Raw genomic sequence first — 19,081 nt, 5'->3', positions numbered from 1 at the left:
AAAAAAAAATCACCTGAGCTACCAGCAGAGGGCGCCCTGCAGGTGGAGATGGAGTCCTAAAGCTAAAACAGGAAAAAAAATCACCTGAGCTACCAGCAGAGGGCACCCTGCAGGTTGAGCTGGGGGGTCCTAAAGCTAGAACAGCCACTGTGCAGGGCAAGGTGCACCTGGCACTCGTTGCTCAGACTCTGCTCAGTCTCCTTCTTTTCTTTCCCAGGATGACAGAACGCCATTGTGTGACAAGCCACCCCCCTCCCCAGGTACTTGCCCTCCAGGGTCATCAGGACTGACCAACTCCATTTAGGACATGTCCCAAAATGGCCTTGATCACAAATGAAGTCCCTCTGCCTTCCTTGGGGAATGGGTAGTAGTTGTGGAACTGACCAAAGTAAAAGGGGCCACATTGGGTGGTGGGTATCCATGTGCATGGAGGTACAAAGGTCCTGGGGTCCAGGTAGACTTGGAGCTGAGAGCAAGTAAGGGTTCTGTTAAGGTGCTGATGCTTTATGGGGGTCGGGGTGCTCCAGTGCCTTTCAGGGTATTTGTTGTTGTAGCTTTGTTTTGTTTTCCAGTCCTGGGGCTTGAACTCAAGGCTTTGGCACTGTCCCTGAGCTTTTGTGCTAGCACAAAAGGCTAGCCCTCTGCCACTTGAGCCACAGCACCACTTCCTGTTTTCTAGTGGTTTATTGGAGACAAGAGTCTCATGGACTTTACTGCCTGGGCTGGCTTTGAACCTCGATCCTCAGATCTCAGCCTCCTGAGTAACTAGGATTACAGGTGTGAGCCACCAGCATGGGGCATGGCCTTTTCTGTTTATGTGGTACTGAGGAACAGAATCCAGGGCTTCATGCATGCAAGGCAAGCACTCTACCACTAAGCCACATTCCCAGCCCAGAAAAAGACTCTACTATGTAGAATGAATCTGGTGGGCTAGAAGTTTCTCTCCCTGCCAACAGCACCAAACACTGAGCTGGCATGGCAGAAATGGAGCCAAGCCTACGTGGAACAGCAATTAGGCATCTTTCTGCAAGACCATGTTTTTGTTTTTTGCTTTTTGTTTTTTGCTGGTTCATTGGAGATGAGTCTCATGGATTTTTCTGGCTGGGCTTGGCTTTGAACCTTAATCCTCAGATCTCAGCTTTCTGAGTAGCTGAGATTATACATGTGAGCTACAGGCACCCGGCTTTATTATATGCTTTTGATGTAAAACAGCCAACAGCCAACCTTTTAAGCTCCACCCCCCCCATACTTTTCATATCTAGCTAGCCGAGTACAACAGAGATGTATAGAAATAACCAAAGAAAAGCTTGAGGAGTTGAAAGAAGAAAATTTGCACCTGAACATGAAAAATCACAATCTCAGAGCTCATCTAAAGGCTACGAAGAAACTAGTGAAAGATTTACAATCAAAACTTCAGAAGCTGGAACATGGTGACCAAGGGCCAGAAGAGGCTGTGCAGGCTTCTGGTCAGGGCGGGGAAACCTCCCTTGCCTTGAGAGGTAAGATTTCATGTGAATGTCTGGATTTTATGTTGTCACATTTAAGATTCATTACTATCCATCATTTCTTTTGTCTATGCTGGTCCTGGGGCTTGAACTCAGGGCCTCATGCTCTTTCTTGGCTTTTTTGCTCAAGGCTGGTGCTCTACTACTTAAGCCACAGTTTTACCTACAGTTTTGTTTTGTCATTCGTGGGGCCTGAACTCTGAGCCTGGGCACTGTCCCTCAGCTCTTTGGCTCAAGGCTAGCACTCTACCACTTGAGCCACAGTGCCACTTCCAGCCTTTTCTGCGTATGTGGTGCTGAGAATCAAACCTAGGGCCTCATGCATGCAAGGCAAGCACTCTATCACTGAGCCACCTTCCCAACCCTACCTACAGTTTGTGTGTATGTGTGTGTGTGTGTGTGTGTGTGTGTGTGTGTGTGTGTGTGTGTGTGTGTAGAGTCTTACAGACCTGGGCTGGCTTCAAACTGTGATCCTGAGATCTTAGCTTCCCAAATAGCTGGGATTACAAGCATGAACCTCTGCATGCAGATAGCTCTCTCTTACCAGATAGCTTTGTGACTTTGATAGCGGTTGTGTATAGATTCGCTGTGAACCTAGAAGGGAAACAAAGGCAAAGTGATAAGCATGTTATATGAATGCTGGCCAGTATTGTTCGTCACGGTGTAATCATAGCCATTTTCTTTAGTACCTGCTACATTTGAGTTGCTTTCTCTAAGAAAGCACATTGAAGAGCTGGAACATGAAAATGACCAGTTGAAAATAATCGCCCATCGTTTGAACGTGGAACTGAGTCGCTACCAAACAAAATTCAGGCATTTGTCTGAGGAAGAGGTAATGTTTCTAACTAAGGAAAAGCTCCCAGACTTCCTCCCAGCCTTTAGGGTTGAGCTGATTTCTTATTTTTTACAATTCAGTATTATATTTATATATAAAATATTCAGAGCCAGGTGCCAGTGCCTTACACCTGTAATCTTATCTGCTGAAGAAGCTGAGGTCTGAGGATCAAGATTTGAAACCAGCCTGGGTAGGAAAATCTGTGAGACTCTCATCATCAGTGAACCACTAAAAAGCCAAAAGTGGAGCTCTGGCTCAAATGGTAGAGCACCAGCCTTGAGCAAACAAAACAAAACTTGGACAACACCCAAGACTAGCACAAAAAAAAAAAGCAAACCCAAAACACTTAATGTCAAAAACAGTCATTCTCAGGCCCAGACCCATTTTGTTCTTTCCCCAGAAGAAAGGCGGTGAAGCCCCTTTGTCAGATACTAAAACAGAGAAATACCAGATTCAAGATGTGAAGTCGGCACTGCATGTCAGTGCTGTCCTCGGTCCAGGCTGTGACTGCAGCCATGGCCATGGGTGTCACTGTGTGGAGTTGTGCTTATAGGCGTATGCACAACAGGCTGGGCCACAGAGAGCAGGGACTTGAACCCAGGAGAGGACACGGAGATGCCTGGCCTTTGCTGAGAAGGTGGGGGGGGAGGGAGGGAGGGAAAGAAGAAAGGAAATCTATTGCTTGGAGTGGTAGGAGGACAGTTTATTTTGTCTGCCATGTTTTGTTCTAGAGTTCACACGTTGGTGCCCTCCCAGCAAATGGCCCCACGCCCCCCTGGCTGGTAAGAGATGGCTGTTGAATTGCAGGTCCGCGTTTTCTGCGTGCTGTTTATGTAATAATTGAAATCCATTCCCAAAAAAACCCTCTTTATTTTCTTGCCTTGAATAACGTTTGCTGTTGGTCAAGTGCCAGTGGCTCACACCTGCCATCCTAGCTGCTCAGGAGGCTGAGATCTGAGGATCATGGTTCAAAGCCAGCCTGGGTAGGAAAGTCTATGAGACCCTTAGCTGTAATGAACCACCAAAAGCCAGAAGAGTGGTAGAACACCAGCTTTGAACACAAAAGCTCAGGGACAGTGCCCAGGTCCTAAGTTCAAGCCCCAGGACTAGCACAGAAAAAACAGTTTTCTGCTTGGGTTTAGACTGAAGACCTCCATTAGCCGTCTTTTTTTTTTTTTTTTCTGAGAGTTGGTCCTGGGACTTCAACTCAAGGGCTTGTGCTTGTGAGACCTGCACTCTACCCCTGAGCCACTCGTCCAGCAGTGCTCCTCAGCAGTTGTTTTTAGTATAAGGTCTCGCTTTCCACACAAGCTGGTACCTGGAGTGTGAGCTGCCCACTGTTGCTAATCTCACAGGTAAGGGCCACCAAGCCCAGCATCCCTCATGGAGATGGGGGTCTGTGGACTTTTCTGCCTAGGCTGGCCTGGAACCATGATCTTCCTGGTTCCAACTTCCCATGTAGCTCGGGATGATAGACATGTGCCCCTGCACCAGCTGTGGGTTTGAAGGAGGCCTATGGAATGCCTCTGCCTGGCTGTCCTTGAACCACCATCCTCCTGAGCTCAGCCCCTCAGGTAGCTACGCGGATGGCAGTTGTGAGCCATCAGCCCCAGCTTCTGTTAACCCCCCTTTCCTCCGTGATGTTCAGGTGGATATCAAGTACCTCTCACCGCTGTTGCTGGCTTATGAAGACAGAATGAACGAGAAGGACCAGCTGAATGCCACCCTTGAGGTAGGGGCCAGCCTTGCACCAGTGGCTCACACCTGTCACCTCAGCTAATCAGGAGGCTGAGGTCTGAGGATCACTGTTTGAAGCCAGCCCCTGCAGGAAGGTCCATGAGACTCTGATCTCCCACAAACCAGCAAAAGGCCGGAACTAGAGATGTGGCTCCAGTGGTAGAGGCAGACAAGTTCAGTCAGAGGCAGAGGCCATGTGTGTTTTAGGTAAACTTAGGTGCTGCTGGCCCCAGGGAAGTTCGCCACTTAAGCTGTTGACACCATACTTGTCCTTGCCTGCTTTCCCGTGTCTTTGGACAGCTTCTGGCCATGAAGATCTTTCTAACTTGGCCATTGTTGCTCAGAAGGCCTGGGATGCACAAGAGTTGTCCTGTGCCTCTGGGGACCCCATTAAGTGACCCTGACTTAAGGCCCCAGCAGTGGCACAGAAATAAATAAGTGGGAGAGGAAGGAAGGAAGGGAGGAAAAAGGGAGAGGAATGGAGGGAGGGAAGGAAGAGGAAGGAGGGGAGGGGGAAAGGAAAGAAGGAGCAAGGAAGGGAGGGAGGGAGGGAGAGAGAGTGGGCTCTTTGCCCAGTGCTCAGTGGTGTGCAGGTGTCCTGGCTCCTCGCTGAGGGCGGGTGGCCGGACAGGACTGCAGGCAGTGCCGGGGAGTCAGCATGGGTGCCTCCCGTGTTTCAGGAGGAGATGCGGGCATTCAGGATGCGGGTGCAGCAGGTGGTGGAGGAGAATGAAGGCCTGCACCGGGTGATAAAGAACACGGTCGTCAGTGTGGTGGAACGGCAAGTGTCAGCCCCGAGTGTCCCTTGTCCCCAGAGCACACAGGCCCCAGGATAAGCTGTACGAAATAATGTAAAAATGCAGAGATGCATTTTCTTCACATAGCTGAGGTATCTGAAGGGAGAGTAGCTCACACCTGTAATCCCAGCTTACTCAGGAGGCTAAGATCTGAGGATCACAGTTCAAAGCCAGCCTGGCAGGAAAAATCTGTGAGATTCTTATTTCCTATTATCCAGCAAAAAGCTGGAAGTGGAGGTATAGCTCAAGTGGTAGAGCACCAGCCTGGAGCAGAAAAGGCTCAGGGACAGTGCCAAGGCCCTGAGTTCAATGACTGACACCAAAAATCAGATCAGGATTGGCCATTTTGACTTGCTTCTAGGTCCTGTGTACATTGGGTACTCCTCCCTTCTCTCCCCGTTTGTGTGTAGACGTGTTTAGCATGGGAGTCCCATTTCAGACTTCCCCTCCCCCTCCTCCCCCCTCACATTGCACATATACGATCTTCATTCAATGTGGGGTTGGTTGCAAAGATCTGGAGATTTGCATGCCTACACACTCAGTCCCCAGCGATCTTAGTTCATTTTTACCCATTATCACAGGCAGCAGCTGCAGACACAAGCCGAGCTGGTTTTGGAGGAAAACAAGTTGCTGATAGAGCAACTGATGATCCAGGAGAACAAAGCCCAGGACATCCACCAGGAGCAGCAGCAGGAAGGTGAGCTGGGACCAAGCAAGGATGGCAGACCCTTCCCCCTCCTCCACACACAGAATGGCCGCGCACCTCATGATTGCCTGCTTTCCTGTGAGCTCTCCACATGGTGTCCACTCATTTCTCAGTGTGGAATCCAGTGGTGTAGGTCCTGTGGTGTGGACCATTCATTTAGCAGAACCTTAGTACCAGGAAAGCAGTTTTTATGTATAAAGCCTTACCTATTCCGAAAGTATATATTTATTAGCTGATTCCTAGTAATAAGTACTCTTGAGGGGTTTTGGCTGATTGGCTGGTTTTGATTTTTGGAAACAGGTTCTCCTTATGTAGCCCAGATTAGCCTGGAACTCTCTTGATCCTCCTGCTTCAGCCTCTTAAGTGCCTGGATTGCAGGCAAGTCCACAACACTCGGCTAATACATTTTCTTGTCTTTTCTCCTGCCATGTCTTTATCTTTCTCTTGCTTCTCAGTGTCTAAGCTGACTAAACAACTCATGCTGCTGGAGATGAAGTCTCAAAGCCAGGAGAAGGAGCTGACAGAAAGCAAGGAGCAGCTGGAGGCGTTGCAGGCCACCTGCCAAGAGCTCAAAACAGACCTGGACAGCAAGATTGCCATGGACCTGCATACCTCCATCGTAAACGAATTACAGAGGTAAGGAGGTAGAGTCTCCAGTGAGTGGAAAGGAGTTCCCATGTATGTTTAAAGGCAGAGTGGACAGGGGTCGCTCAGTCCTGCCGTGTATATCCAATAGTTTCTAGGTTTCTATCCCTGATGATTTTTTTAACCTACAAGCCAGGTATGTGAGAGTAAGAATAACAGCTATTTTATTTCATTTATTTACTTGTTTGTTTATTTTGTGCTGGTCTCGAATTTGAACTCAGGGCCTGGACAGTGTCCCTGAGCTTTTTTTTTTTTTTTTACTCAATATTAATGCTCTACCACTTGAGCCACAGCTCCACTTTTGGCTTTTTTGGCAGTTCTTTGGAGATAAGAGTCTCATGTACTTTTCTGCCCAGCCTGGCTTCAAACCACAATCCTCAGAACTCAGCCTCCTGAGTAGCTAGGATGACAGGCAACGGTGCTCAGCTAATTATGCCTGCATGTTCTTTGTCCTCCAGCCAGCTGCAGAAGGAGGAAGAGAAGGAGCGGGCTGAGCTGGAGGAGCTGATGGAGAAGCTGACGGTCCTGCAGGTGCAGAACAAGAGTCTGTTGTTAGAAAAGAAGAGCTGGGCCTCTAGGAACAAAGCACTTCAGGCCAACCTGGAGCAGGCGCAGAAGAAAAACAGGTTCTCTCCAGATGTGCTTTCTCCTGAGCTCTTCCATTTCTCAATATTTAAAGAAAAAAGCCAAGCATGAAGAATCTCCCACTGTATTTCTTTTCTCACTCATTTTTCTGATCGAATGGAAAGGGTAGCCAAGATGAGTGGGAACCAAAATATTAAATACAGCCAGGCACTGGTGGCTCATGTCTGTAATCTTTTTTTCTTTCTTTCTTTTTTTTTGCCAGTCCTGGGGCTTGAACACAGAGCCTGGGCACTGTCCTTGGGCTTCTTTTGTTCAAGGCTAGCACTCTACCACTTGAGCCACAGCACCATTTCCAGCTTTTTCTGTGTGTGCGGTACTGAGGAATCAAAGCCAGGGCTTCATGCATGCTAGGCAAGTACTCTACCACTAAGCCACCTTCCCAGCCCTCATGCCTGTAATCTAAACTCATCAAGAGGCTTGAGGTCTGAGAATCTCAGTTCCAAGCCAGCCTGGGCAGACAAATCTTCAGTTAGCCAGCAAAATACCTGGAACTGGAAGCATGGCTCAAGTGGTAGAGCTTCAGCTGTTACTGAAAAAAGCCAAGGGAGATGGTGAGGTCCTGAGTTCCAATCTGTACTTCATATATGGCTACATGTCACACCATGGGCCGTGAGACTCAGGGACCTTTACAAGTTTACTGTGTCCCCCAAGTGTACTTTGGACTCCCTTTTTGCACAAATATCTTTCAGAATGTCAACCAAAAGAATCAATAGAATAATACTAACCTGTGAACTGGCAGGCTTATTGCAAATCCTATTAATTTGTTGGGACTCAATAATTATGAGTCCCAGCCAATTAATTTCCTTCTGTTTACCTTGAAACATAATAGACTTAAGTTGCCGAGCAGAGCAGTTTTTTAAATTTTTTTATGTGTTTGTTTTGTTCAATTACAAACAGAGGACCTCATGATGCTAGACAAGATCTCACTCTGAGCTATTCAGCCTCAAAAAGAATATTTGCTTGTGCCATACTGGGGCTTGAACTCAGGACCTCACACATGCCTGCTTAGGCTTTCCCGCTCAAGGCTGCCACTCTACTACCTGAGACACACCTTCACTTCCAGCTTTTTGGTGGTTAAGTAAAGATAAGAGTCTCACAGACTTTCCTCCCTAGATCCTCAGATCTGAGCCTCTGGAGTAGCTAAGATTACAGGCATGAGCTACAGGCTCCCAGCTGAGAGGCGCATTTAAATGTGAGCATGCTTGCTGTTTTGTAATACAGCACTTCCCTGAGCCCTGGCTGTGCACACTGACCAGTTTGTGTTTCCCCATTTGAAACCATTTAGGAAATACCAGAAGAAAATTGACTCTCTCAAAAAGCATGCAGAAAAAGCCTTGAAGAACGAACTCTGTGCTCATAACTACTTGGCCAACCTCATTACTTTGACAGAGAATCTAGCCCAGGAACGAGATGGCCTCAAACATTTGGTAAGTTTCCTCAGTGTAACCTTACATTAACAGCAAAGTAAAATGGAAATAGGATTTTTTGTTTTGTTTTGTGCCAGTCTTAATGCTTGAACTCAGAGCCTGGATGCTTTCCTTGAGCTTTTTGGTGGCTCATTGGACATGAGTTCCTGCCCAGGCTGGCTTTGAACCTGATCCTCTCATATCTCAGCCTTCTGAGTAGCTAAAATAAGAGGTGTGTGCCAGTCGCACCCAGCTGTACATGTGATTTTTTTTTTGTTTTTTTTTTTTTTTTGGGTCTGGACCTGGGGCTTGAACTCAGGGGCTGGCATTGTCCCTGATCTGCTTTTGCTCAAGGCTAACACTACCACTTGAGCCACAGCACCACTTCCAGCTTTTTCTGTGTATGTGGTACTGAGGAATGGAACCCAGGGCCTTGTGCATGCTAGGCAAGTGCTCTACCACTGAGCCACATCACCAGCCCTAGACATGTCTCTTACCTTGTCTGTTTCCACCTTTCCAGGGTCCAGTTCTCAGCCTGCTGAGTGCTGACCAGGCTCCATTCCAACCTCGTAACCCATTCTGTTCTTACACTTGGCAGGACAGTCTGCAATACTCTTATCTCCAAGGAACCACCTGAAAACCAGAAGTGGCACTGTGGCTTCAAGTGGTAGAGGGCTAGCCTTGAGCTGAAGAGCTCAGCGCAGCACCCAGGCCCTGAGTTCAAATCCCATGACCACCATTGGGAAAAAAATACAACTTGCTCAAGTTTCTGGAGGCCTTGGGTTTAGTTCCTAACACTGCAAAATAGAGTGGTTTTACCTGGGAAAAAATACATATGTTTATATATATATATATATATATATATATATATATATATATACACACACACACACATATATGTATTTGTGATAAACACACACATGTGTACACATGTATGTAGGCATATATACACACAAACATGCATGCACACACATACTGAGAATTGAATTCAGATAGACAGGGCCTTGCACTTGCTAGACATGTGCTCTGCCATTTGAGCCACGCCTCCTGACTTTGTTGGTCACTGGAGATGGAGTTGACTCTCTGGCTTCAAACCACAATCCTCCATATCTCAGCCTCCTGAGTAGTCAGGAGGACAGGCCTGAGCCCCCAGCACCCGGCTCCTAAGATCCAAATTTGCCCTCCCTGTGCCAGTCTTAATGATGTGAGACCCTGCCAGGCCAGGGGCAAGCAGGAACATGGCGGAGGCTGCACTCCCTGCTCACAGAGCCCCCCTTCCTCCCCAGGGCTACAAGAAGCAGGCAGCCCTGCGGCTGGAGGACATCAGCCACCTGCTGACGCAGCAGGAGGAGGACTTCGCAGGCAAGGCGGCCCGGTACCAGCAGGAGCTGGGGTATCTGCAGCAGATGTTACAGGACAAGCAAGAGGTGCTGGACCAGGCGCTGCAGCAGAAGAGGTGGGTCACAGCACAGGAGCCACACCACGCCCAGTGTGCCTTCCCACTTTCTCCTCTTCTAATTCAGACTGCCTGGCTTTGATTGGTTCTAAAACAAAAAAAGCATCAGTGATTCACGTGTCTAAACTCCTTCCCATAAGAAGTATTCCCATGAAATCTAATCAAGGGGTTGGGTACTGGTGCTCCCTCTGTAATCCAGGCTACTCAGGAGACTGAGATTTAAGGATTACAGTTCAAAGCATAGAATCTTGTCTATGGAAGTGGTTGTTTGACATATGCACCACACTATTGTGTATGTGTGTGTGTTTATGTGTGAGCCCAGGCACACCGAACCCAGGGCTTTTGAACTCTGGGCCTGGGCTTAGTCCCCAAGCATCTTTTGGTCAAGGATAGAGCCCTACCACTTGAGCCACAGCTCTACTTTAAGCCTTTTGAATAGTTTAGTGGAGATAAGTGTTTCACAGACTTTCCTGCCCAGGCTGGTTTTGAACCATGATTCTCAGATCTCAACCTCCTGAGTAGCTGGGATGATAGGCGTGAGCCACCAGCAGTCCACAACAAGAGCTATTTTTAGATAAACCATATGCTGTTAGGAGAGTTGTTTTTCCCAGGGCTGGCAGTGTGGCTCAAGTGGTGGAATGCCAGCTGAGTAGGAATTGTTTTTCTGACAAGTTCCTACTTTGGCCAGATATCCTGGTTCTGGTTGTATAAACTTTTAACCCATTTCAAAGGGGCCAGTCACACAAGATTGAACCAATCAGAATAAAGGGCAGTACTGCTTTCTAGAGGTAAAACCTGGGCAGACTGCCCATCCAACGCACATGCTTGCTTGTTTTCTTGTCAGTAGCATGTCTTTCTGCAGATGTAAGCTTGGCCTTTTGAGGTAGAGCCCTTATTCCTATATGACACCTCAGTATCCTGAGACCTTTCCAGCTGCCTCGGGCCCAGGCAGACCAATCCAAGAGACGCTTACCTCCAGCTAGCCAGCAAAAAGCCAGCAGTGGAGCTCTGGGCCACTTGAGCCCTCTTGCCCACAGCCCTTTCTGGCTATGAGTTGTTTTGCAGGTAGAGTCTCACTGCGGCCAGCATCAGACCCCACCCCTCCCAACTGCACCTCCCCAGTAGCTAGGATGATAGGTCCACACTGAGCTGTATGTGGAGCTGGGGTTCTCACCTTTTTGGCACAAGCGGACCTCAGACCAAGATCCTCCCAACCTCCACCTCCTGGGGTTGCCAGGGTTATGGGTGTGAGCCACCGCACCCTGTCCGTATTTCTCATAAATGGTGCTAATTTTAACTTGCCCTTGATTTTGTGTTTATCTTATTAAAGAGACATGGAAGGCGAACTTGAAATCGTGTGGGAATCCACGTTCAAAGAAAACCGCAGGATGCGTGAACTCCTCCAGGAAAGGGCAGGTGTGCGGGCCTCCCCCAGAGCTGGCCGGGGCCCCTGCCTGGACCCGGGCCTGCTGGACTGCTCCAGTTTCAGCTACTGTGATGTGCAGCTTCCTGTCCCTGCCACCCACCACAGCATGTGGGAGCCCGTGGGCTAGGCCAAGACCAGAGCACAATCAGAAGCCACCGAGAGCTGCAGGCCAGTAGAAATAAACTATCTCAGACATGGAATTGTTCTTTTTGTGTGTGTGCCTATCCTGGAGCTTGAACTCAGGGCCTGGGCTCTGTCCCTTAGCGTGTTCTCCTCAAAGCTGAAGCTCTTACCACTCAAACTACTACTCCTGTTTGTTTTTTTTTGTTTGTTTGTTTTTACTGGTTCATTGGAGATAAGAGTTTCATGGATTTTATTGCCCCGGCGGCTGGCTTTAAATTGTGATCCTCCTATCTCGGCCTCCTGAGTAGCTAGGATTACGGGAGTGAGCCACCAGCTGCCCTTAAAGGTTTTGTTTTTGTGTGGGTGCCTGTTCTGGGATTTGAACTCAGAGCGTGGGCACTGTCCCTTAGAATTTTCCCTGAAGACTGGTTACTCTACCACTTGAGGCCACGGCTCCAGTTTTTGATGGTTCATTGGAGACAAGAATATCACAGACTTTCCTGCCCCGGCTGGCTTTGAATTGCAGTCCTCAGATCTCAGCCTCCTGAATAACTAGGATTACAGATGTGAGCCACTGATGCCAGCCACCTGTGAGTTTTTGAAACAGGGTCAATGCCAGGCTGCCCTTGACCTTGCAACCCTTCTGCCTTAGTTGCCTGAGATGAAGGATTATGGCAAACTCCAGGACAGCCAGGCTGTCTGCATCAAGAAAGCTGCCTGCGGGCTGGTATGGTGGCTCAGTGGTAGAGCGCTTGCACTTGCATGCCTGAGGCCCTGAGTTCGATTCCTTAGCACCACATAAGCAAAAAGAAAAAAGCCGGAAGTGGCGTTGTGGCTCAAGTGGTAGAGCGCTAGCCTTGAGCTGAAGAGCTGAGGGACAGCGCTCAGGCCCAGAATTCAGGCCCCACGACCTGACCCAAAAACAAAACAAGAAAGCTGCCTGCCCTGCAGTGCTGTGTCCCTTCACCCACCCCCTGTGGAGACGCCTTGCTGGCCCCTGCTTTCACAATTCGGGCTCCCTCTGGGCCTCAGTTGCCCCGTGGGACATGTGATCGTGGAGCAGATGACAACTCTGATGTCCTCTCCATTCTGTAGTCCAGTGAACTTGGTCCTGGAGTTTTATTGTTTATTTCTAGATTTTGTTGGTTCTGGGGCTTGAATTCAGAACCTGGGCATTGTCCTTGAGCTTTGTTGCTCAAGGCTAGTGCTCTTCCACTCAAGCCACAGTACCACTTTTGACTTTTTTGGTGTTAATCAGAGATAAGAATTTCGGGGATTTTCCTGCTTGAGCTGGCTTCAAACTGTGATCCTCAGATCTCAGACTCCTAGTAGTGGGGATGATAGGTCTGAACCACCAGCACTGGACTGGGTCCTTGATCTTTAAAAGACCCCATGAGTGAACAAGGCTGCCGGTGCTGATGCGTGGGGCATGCCCGGGCCTGGGTGCTTATTTTGGTTTGTTTGTTTTGTGGGTCTGGTCATGGGGCCTGAACTCTGGGCCTGGGCACTGTCCCTCAGCTCTTCAGCTTAAGGCTAGCACTCTACCACTTGAGCCACAGCACCACTCCGGCTTTTTCCTTTTGCTTATGTGGTGCTGATGAATCAAACCCAGGGCCTCAGGCATGTAAGGCGCTCTACCACTGAGCCATCTTCCCAGCCCTGACGCTCCTGCATTTTGGGAGTAGAGGCTCCCCTTCCCCCACCTGCTCCAACAACCAGAATTTTTTTGTATGTACATGCCAGAGGACTTGAACTCAGGACCTGGGCACTCTTCCTGAGGGTTTTTTCACTCTAGGCTGGTGCTCTACCACATGGGCCACACCACCACTTCCAGCTTTCTGGTGGAGATAAGAGTGTCATGAACTTTCCCACACTGGCTGGCTTCGAACCTCACTTCTCACATGTCAGCCTCCTAAGTTGCTAGGATGACAGGTACGAGCCAGGCATGAGCCACCAGCACTGGACACCACTAGACTTTTGGAAAGAATGGCTTACCTGGGGAAGAAAACTACATTACGTAAACACGTTACCATTGGAGCTGGCTTGACTTAACAATATAGTTTATTAAAGTAGTAAAATTCCTGGTTCCAAAGTTTATCTCTTAATCCCCCAAGAGAAAAACAAGTAAGATTTTTTTCTTTGCCAGTATAAATCTTACCTCTTGGAAGATCTCTCTCTCTCTCTCTCTCTCTCTCACACACACACACACACACACACACACGATGTATCTTTTAATTTTTTTTAGACCCAAATAAAATATTTCTTGGCAAGAGTCCTACTTTCCTGGCTTCTTCAGGGATATGGAGAATGTATGTCTCACTTGCTTAAAGCAAGACGTGTTTAATAATTACCCTCCACGAACTCTGTACCTGCTGGCTTCCTTCACTCCTGGGCACAAGGCATTGCCCTCTCCTGGGGGTGCAGATGCCAAGGCTCAGCTCTTCAGCCATCACAGAGTCAAGGGAGAAAGGTAAGGCTGGGCTTGGGGTGGGGGGGTGAGGAGGGGGAGCGGGTGATGCTCCCTGCACTCCTGACCTGGGGCATTCCTTAGAGATGGGGCTCTGCCTTAAATTGCTTTCCATGGCAACTTTTTCCTCCCCTTTCCTTGACCCACTCAAAAGAAAACAAGCTGTCTCACTCCGTAGATGTGTGTGTGAGGGCTACCTTAGACTTTGGGAGGAATGAAAGAAAAATCCATTCCTGATTTTAGGTTTAATTCTGTATATTCCAGGATGCTTTTACGTAGTTTTAGTTGATTGGGTTCTGGCGTGTTTGGGCTTTTGTTTTGGTTTTTTATTCTTATGGGGTTTTTTGTTTTGGTGATTACATTGGGGCTTGAACTCATGGCCTGAGATCTGTCCATTTTACTCAAGGCTGGTGCTCTGCCACAGCTCTCCTTCTGGCATTTGCTGGTTAACTGAAGATCAGAAGCTCACAGACTTTCATGCCTGGGCTGGCGCTGAACCCTGATTCTCAGATCTCAGCCTCCCGTGTAGCTAAGATTACAGGAGTGAGCCATCAGCGTCTGATTTAGAGTTGAACTCTCAATCCTCTTGCCTCAGCCTCCCAAATGCTGGGATTGTAGGTGTGTTCCACCTTACTCAGCTAAAATACTTTTTTTTTTTTTAACCTTTTGAAAACAATCTGGGCCATGGAGCTAGGATGAGTCACCGTTGAAGATTGCAAACCCCGGACTTCAGGAAGCTGAGGGCCCAATGGGAAGGGCGCTGTATGAGCACCTGAACTCTGCAAAGACCAGACAGGCTTTCCCATGGCCGTGAATAATCTTGCTGACAGGATTTTATCCTGCAGCTGAGCAAAGTACACCTGCAAGTCTGACCTCAAGCAAGTGTTGCTCTCAAACAAGAGCTTTTGGCAGCAGCCTGCCACCCCGGTGCCCCGGCTCTGGGCATCCCGTCGGCTTTCGCTGAATTCAGATTTAGCCCATGCCCTTCTTGCAGCCTCCTGGAAGCAGAAGGAGGACGCGATGGGGGAGGCCAGCCTTTGGAAACGGACCAAGGAGGAGAAGTCAGTCCAGAACAATGGACCCAAGACTACGAATCTCCAGAAAGAGGTAATTGGGGATCCAGGGGTGGGGGAGGTGCTGCGCAGTCCCCTGCAGAGTCCCCACTAAATCCTAGTGACCCAAAAAAGACAAAGCACATGATATTTGGGGGTTTTGTCCCCCGGCTTTTTTATGGTTGTACTGTGGCTTGAACTCAGGGCCTAGGTGTTGTCTCTGAGCTGCTTCTGCTCAAAGCCGGAGCTCTACCACTTGAATCACAGCTCCATTTCTGGGTTTTTGGTGGCTGATTGGATGTGAGACTGTCTGGGCTGGCTTTGAACTATAATCATCAGATCTCAGCCTCGTGAGCAGCTAAGATTATAGGAGTGAACCACAAGTGGTGGTAGTCACTGGCTCTTGGAACTTGTCTCCTTCCCTTCCTTCTTTCTTTTTTCCTTTCTTTATTCATTTCCCTACCCCCCCCCACCTTCCATCTTTCTCTCTTGTTCTCTTTCTTTCCTTTTGCAGTGCTCAGGCCTGGCGCACATTGGACAAGCACTCTACCACTCTAGAAACAGCTCTCCCCCTTTTCTTGTACCAGGACCTGACTACTGTCCCTTAACTTTTGTGCTCAAGGCTGGTGCTCTACCACTTGAGCCACAGCTCCACTTCCAGCTTTGTAGTGGTTAAAAAAGAGTTAAGATTTTCCTGGACTTTCCTGCTCAGGCTGGTTTCAAACCTCAATCCTCAGATCTCAGCCTCCTGAGTAGCTAGGATGATGTGTGAGCTACTGATGCCTGGCTTTTTATTTTTTATCCAAGCAACTTTGCCCAGGGTTGGCCTAAAAAATTCACTGTGTAGCCCAGGTTGTCCTGGAACTCAGAATCCTCCCGGCCTCTGCCTCCCTTTGCTGGAATTACAGGCATGTGCCACCCTCCTCAGCTGTGATTTTTTTTTTCTCTGACTTGAAGTTCATGCGCACACACACACGAGGTCCACTTGTGTGTTTCCCTGCTAGCATCGCAGGCATAGCTGACTTGTTGGATCCATTGACTAAATACCATTGAAGTTTCAGGAATGATGCCAGGAAGGACAAGTCAGGGACGGGAGGCCCTCAGAGGGCCACTGGACACACTGCCAGAGGTGGGTGCCAGGCCCTGTGAGCACCTTCCTTCTCCCGCACCTAGGTGGGCCTGCTCAGCGGTGTCTGCATCATCGTGGGCACCATCATCGGCTCCGGAATCTTCATCTCCCCCAAATCTGTGCTCAGCAACACGGAGGCCGTGGGGCCCTGCCTGGTCATATGGGCTGCCTGCGGGGTTCTGGCAACACTAGGTACTGAGACCCCTGCCCCGAGGCATGGCAACACCCTCTGTCCCATGCAGGAATAAGGCAGGCGCCAGGGGTGCACACCTGTAATCCCAGCTACTCAGGAGGCTGAGTTCTGAGGATCCAGGTTCCCAGACAAGTCTGAGAGATTCCTACCTCCAAAGCCAGAAGTAGAACTGTGGCTCAAGTGGTAGAGCACCAGCCTCGAGGGAAAATGTCAGGGAGAGAGTGGGTACCTCACAAGCCTGTCTTCCCCCGTGTTCCAGGCGCTCTGTGCTATGCCGAGCTGGGCACAATGATCACCAAGTCGGGGGGCGAGTACCCCTACCTGATGGAGGCCTTTGGCCCCATTCCCGCTTACCTGTTCTCCTGGACCAGCCTGATGGTCACAAAGCCCACGTCCTTCGCCATCATCTGCCTCAGTTTCTCCGAGTACGTGTGTGCCGCCTTCTACTCGGGCTGTCAGCCACCCAATGTGGTTGTGAAATGTCTCGCTGCTGCCGCCATCTGTGAGTACCCAGCCCGAGTTCTGGGACAGGAGTTGAGGACACCCAGCACAGCCAGAGACAAGGGGCTCTGGCCTCAGCCTCCCTAAAAAGAGGCTAAGTGGGCAGGTGTGGAAAATCCCCAGGCCCCTCAAGGGGCCTGGGCTGAAGGCCTGGCTTCTTAGCCTTCAGCCAGTGAGGCTGTGAATCCCTAAGGCTGCTTTCTCTGTGTGTGTGTGTGTGTGTGTGTGTGTGTGTGAATTAAGGGTCGCCCATTCTCAGCTTGTTTATGGATGACACTCTACCACTTGATCCATGCCTCCACTCTGACATTTTGCTGGTCAGTTGGGTGATGGAATCTGGGCTATTTTTCTTCCTCTGATAACTCTAAACGGCAATGCTCTGGATCTCAGCCTTCTGCGTAACTAGGTGGTAGCCACCTGCTTCCTGTTCCATCTGTGCCTTTCAAAAGGCCATTAATGAACTTCCTTGTTTGCTGTCGGAACCTGAGTAGGGAGGGGAGGGGTGAGAGGAGGGGCAGGTGAATAGAAACCGTGACCTTGGACTGCCCTCTGCCCACCCCACCCCTCCCCTCCCCAGGGCTCATCACCACGGTCAACGCCCTGAGTGTGCGCCTCGGGAGCTACGTCCAGAACATCTTCACCGCGGCCAAGCTAGTCATCGTTGCTATCATCATCATCAGTGGGATTGTCCTCCTGGCCCAAGGTGACTTGTGGCCTGGGGGAGGGTGGGGAGGCTGCTCCTCTTCTGGAGCAGTCTTGTCAGCAAGTTTATGTTCTAGAAAGAATCTGAAGCTGCCCAGCTGTTTAGTATTTGTACAGTACTTGTTGAAAGACTAAGCCCGGAAGACCACGGGGACATTGAGTCACGTACAGCAAAGGTTATTGTCAGCAAGCTGACAGGCTGGCCCTCCTGGGCAGGGACAGCCCTTGTCCTGGAGCAAGGGGGTTTATGTGGCTTTAGGGCGGGGATTTTGTGGTGGCAGGGCTAAGGTTTATGGCTTCAGCTGGTAAGATAAGGCCAGAGTCAGCTAATTTCAGGGAAGGGCCTGTGTCACCAGATTTTGGGACCTAAGATAGTGGCGTGGCTGCCAGGGTGGAAGAGATTAGGCTAACACTTGTTTTGTGTGCCAAGACCAAGGCTTGAACTCAAGGCCTGGGCTCTGTCTCTTCGTTCTACCATTTTGAGCCACAGCCCCACTTCCAACTTTTTGATAGTGAATTGCAGATGTCACAGACTCCTGAGGAGTTGGGCTTACAGGTGTGAGCCACCAGCACCTGACTTTTTTTTTGAACGCAAAGTTGAAATCTGATAGCTGGTATCCACTCTTCTCTGTCTGGCTTAATTCCAGGAAATACAAAGAATTTTGAAAATTCTTTTTCCGGAACACAGACATCAGTGGGTGCCATCAGCCTGGCATTTTACAATGGCCTGTGGGCATACGATGGATGGTAAGGATCTCCCAAGACTCCCAGTCGGCTTCTGGGTGAGGTTTTTTTCTGTGACCCACAAATTCCTCATCACCTCTTTCTTTTTTGAAGTGTACAACCCCTGACTGTTATTTTTCCCTGTGACCCCAACCCATATCGAGACACCTTGGGCTCCTTTCCCAGGCCTGACTATGGCTGCAGTTCCCGGCAGTGCCCTGTGGGCGGCAGTAGTAAGGTCCCAGCTAGATCCACTATCAGCAAATAACAGGTTTTGGTGAATTAGAGGCAACTGGGGTGGTCTACTCCAGATATTCTTGGAAATCCTGGAGACAAAGACTTGACCAGGTTGCAGATAAATGGGCTCTTGGCAGGCCTCTGCTCCCACCACCAAGTTGGCTTCCTAGGAAGAAGTGATCCTGCGGGAGGTCCTCACATGGAGGGTGGCCCTGGCTGGAGGATGGTGGAGGCCAACATCTATCATCCCATCCCGCATCCCACAGGCGTAGCCAACAAAGTCACGTGTCTCCCATCTTCTTTTTCTTTCTCAAGGAACCAACTCAATTACATCACGGAAGAACTTAGAAATCCTTACAGGTAAGAATGCTGCAGCAAAACAAAAACACAGAAAGCATGGGCGGCCGGTGCCCACGGCTCACACCTGAGGTTGCCAGCTCCCGGCCTCCCATGCCTGCTGGGCTCGGCTGTGGCCCGGCCAAGGCCTCGGGGCCCCGGCCACCCTGCAAGGCGGGTGGTGGTGAGGGGGGAGGGAGGGGGGAGGAGAAGGACTGGGTGAATGTGGCCACCTCACCAGCCTCCCGGTGACCTCCGGCACTGTCCCTCCCAGAAACCTGCCCCTGGCCATTATCCTGGGGATCCCTCTGGTGATGGTGTGCTACATCCTCATGAACGTCTCCTACTTCACGGTGATGACCCCCACGGAGCTGCTGCAGTCCCAGGCCGTGGCCGTGGTGAGTGTAGGCAGATGAGGGGAGGCCTGGGCCAGGCGACCCCCACAGCCGTGGGCTGGACG

The 19,081-nt window shown here is 49.8% G+C and overlaps 2 protein-coding genes across 2 annotated transcripts in view; both read left to right on the top strand.

Moving 5' to 3' along the window:
• Cep89 (centrosomal protein 89kDa) overlaps positions 1–12,376 on the top strand; it is a 45,712-nt gene extending 33,336 nt beyond the window's left edge. Inside the window, exons 7-20 of the mRNA XM_013026159.1 lie at positions 218–260; positions 1,263–1,499; positions 2,192–2,337; positions 3,072–3,122; positions 3,989–4,072; positions 4,758–4,858; positions 5,456–5,571; positions 6,036–6,216; positions 6,684–6,851; positions 8,156–8,297; positions 9,563–9,732; positions 11,063–11,276; positions 11,934–12,008; positions 12,314–12,376. Coding sequence (XP_012881613.1) covers positions 218–260; positions 1,263–1,499; positions 2,192–2,337; positions 3,072–3,122; positions 3,989–4,072; positions 4,758–4,858; positions 5,456–5,571; positions 6,036–6,216; positions 6,684–6,851; positions 8,156–8,297; positions 9,563–9,732; positions 11,063–11,276; positions 11,934–12,008; positions 12,314–12,376 — 1,791 coding nt within the window. The remainder of the gene's footprint in view (positions 1–217; positions 261–1,262; positions 1,500–2,191; positions 2,338–3,071; positions 3,123–3,988; positions 4,073–4,757; positions 4,859–5,455; positions 5,572–6,035; positions 6,217–6,683; positions 6,852–8,155; positions 8,298–9,562; positions 9,733–11,062; positions 11,277–11,933; positions 12,009–12,313) is intronic.
• Positions 12,377–13,691: 1,315 nt separating this feature from the next.
• The window catches only part of Slc7a9 (solute carrier family 7 (amino acid transporter light chain, bo,+ system), member 9), a 12,050-nt gene continuing 6,660 nt past the window's right edge, over positions 13,692–19,081 (top strand). The window contains exons 1-8 of the mRNA XM_013026158.1: positions 13,692–13,751; positions 14,743–14,855; positions 15,974–16,121; positions 16,382–16,624; positions 17,201–17,326; positions 17,973–18,072; positions 18,601–18,645; positions 18,896–19,019. Of these exons, the coding sequence (XP_012881612.1) occupies positions 13,706–13,751; positions 14,743–14,855; positions 15,974–16,121; positions 16,382–16,624; positions 17,201–17,326; positions 17,973–18,072; positions 18,601–18,645; positions 18,896–19,019 (945 nt within the window). The 5' untranslated portion in view covers positions 13,692–13,705. The remainder of the gene's footprint in view (positions 13,752–14,742; positions 14,856–15,973; positions 16,122–16,381; positions 16,625–17,200; positions 17,327–17,972; positions 18,073–18,600; positions 18,646–18,895; positions 19,020–19,081) is intronic.

This window comes from Dipodomys ordii, unplaced genomic scaffold (assembly GCF_000151885.1).
Source record: "Dipodomys ordii isolate 6190 unplaced genomic scaffold, Dord_2.0 Scaffold92, whole genome shotgun sequence".
NCBI lineage: Eukaryota > Metazoa > Chordata > Mammalia > Rodentia > Heteromyidae > Dipodomys > Dipodomys ordii.
This window is presented reverse-complemented; position numbering and strand designations above follow the sequence as displayed.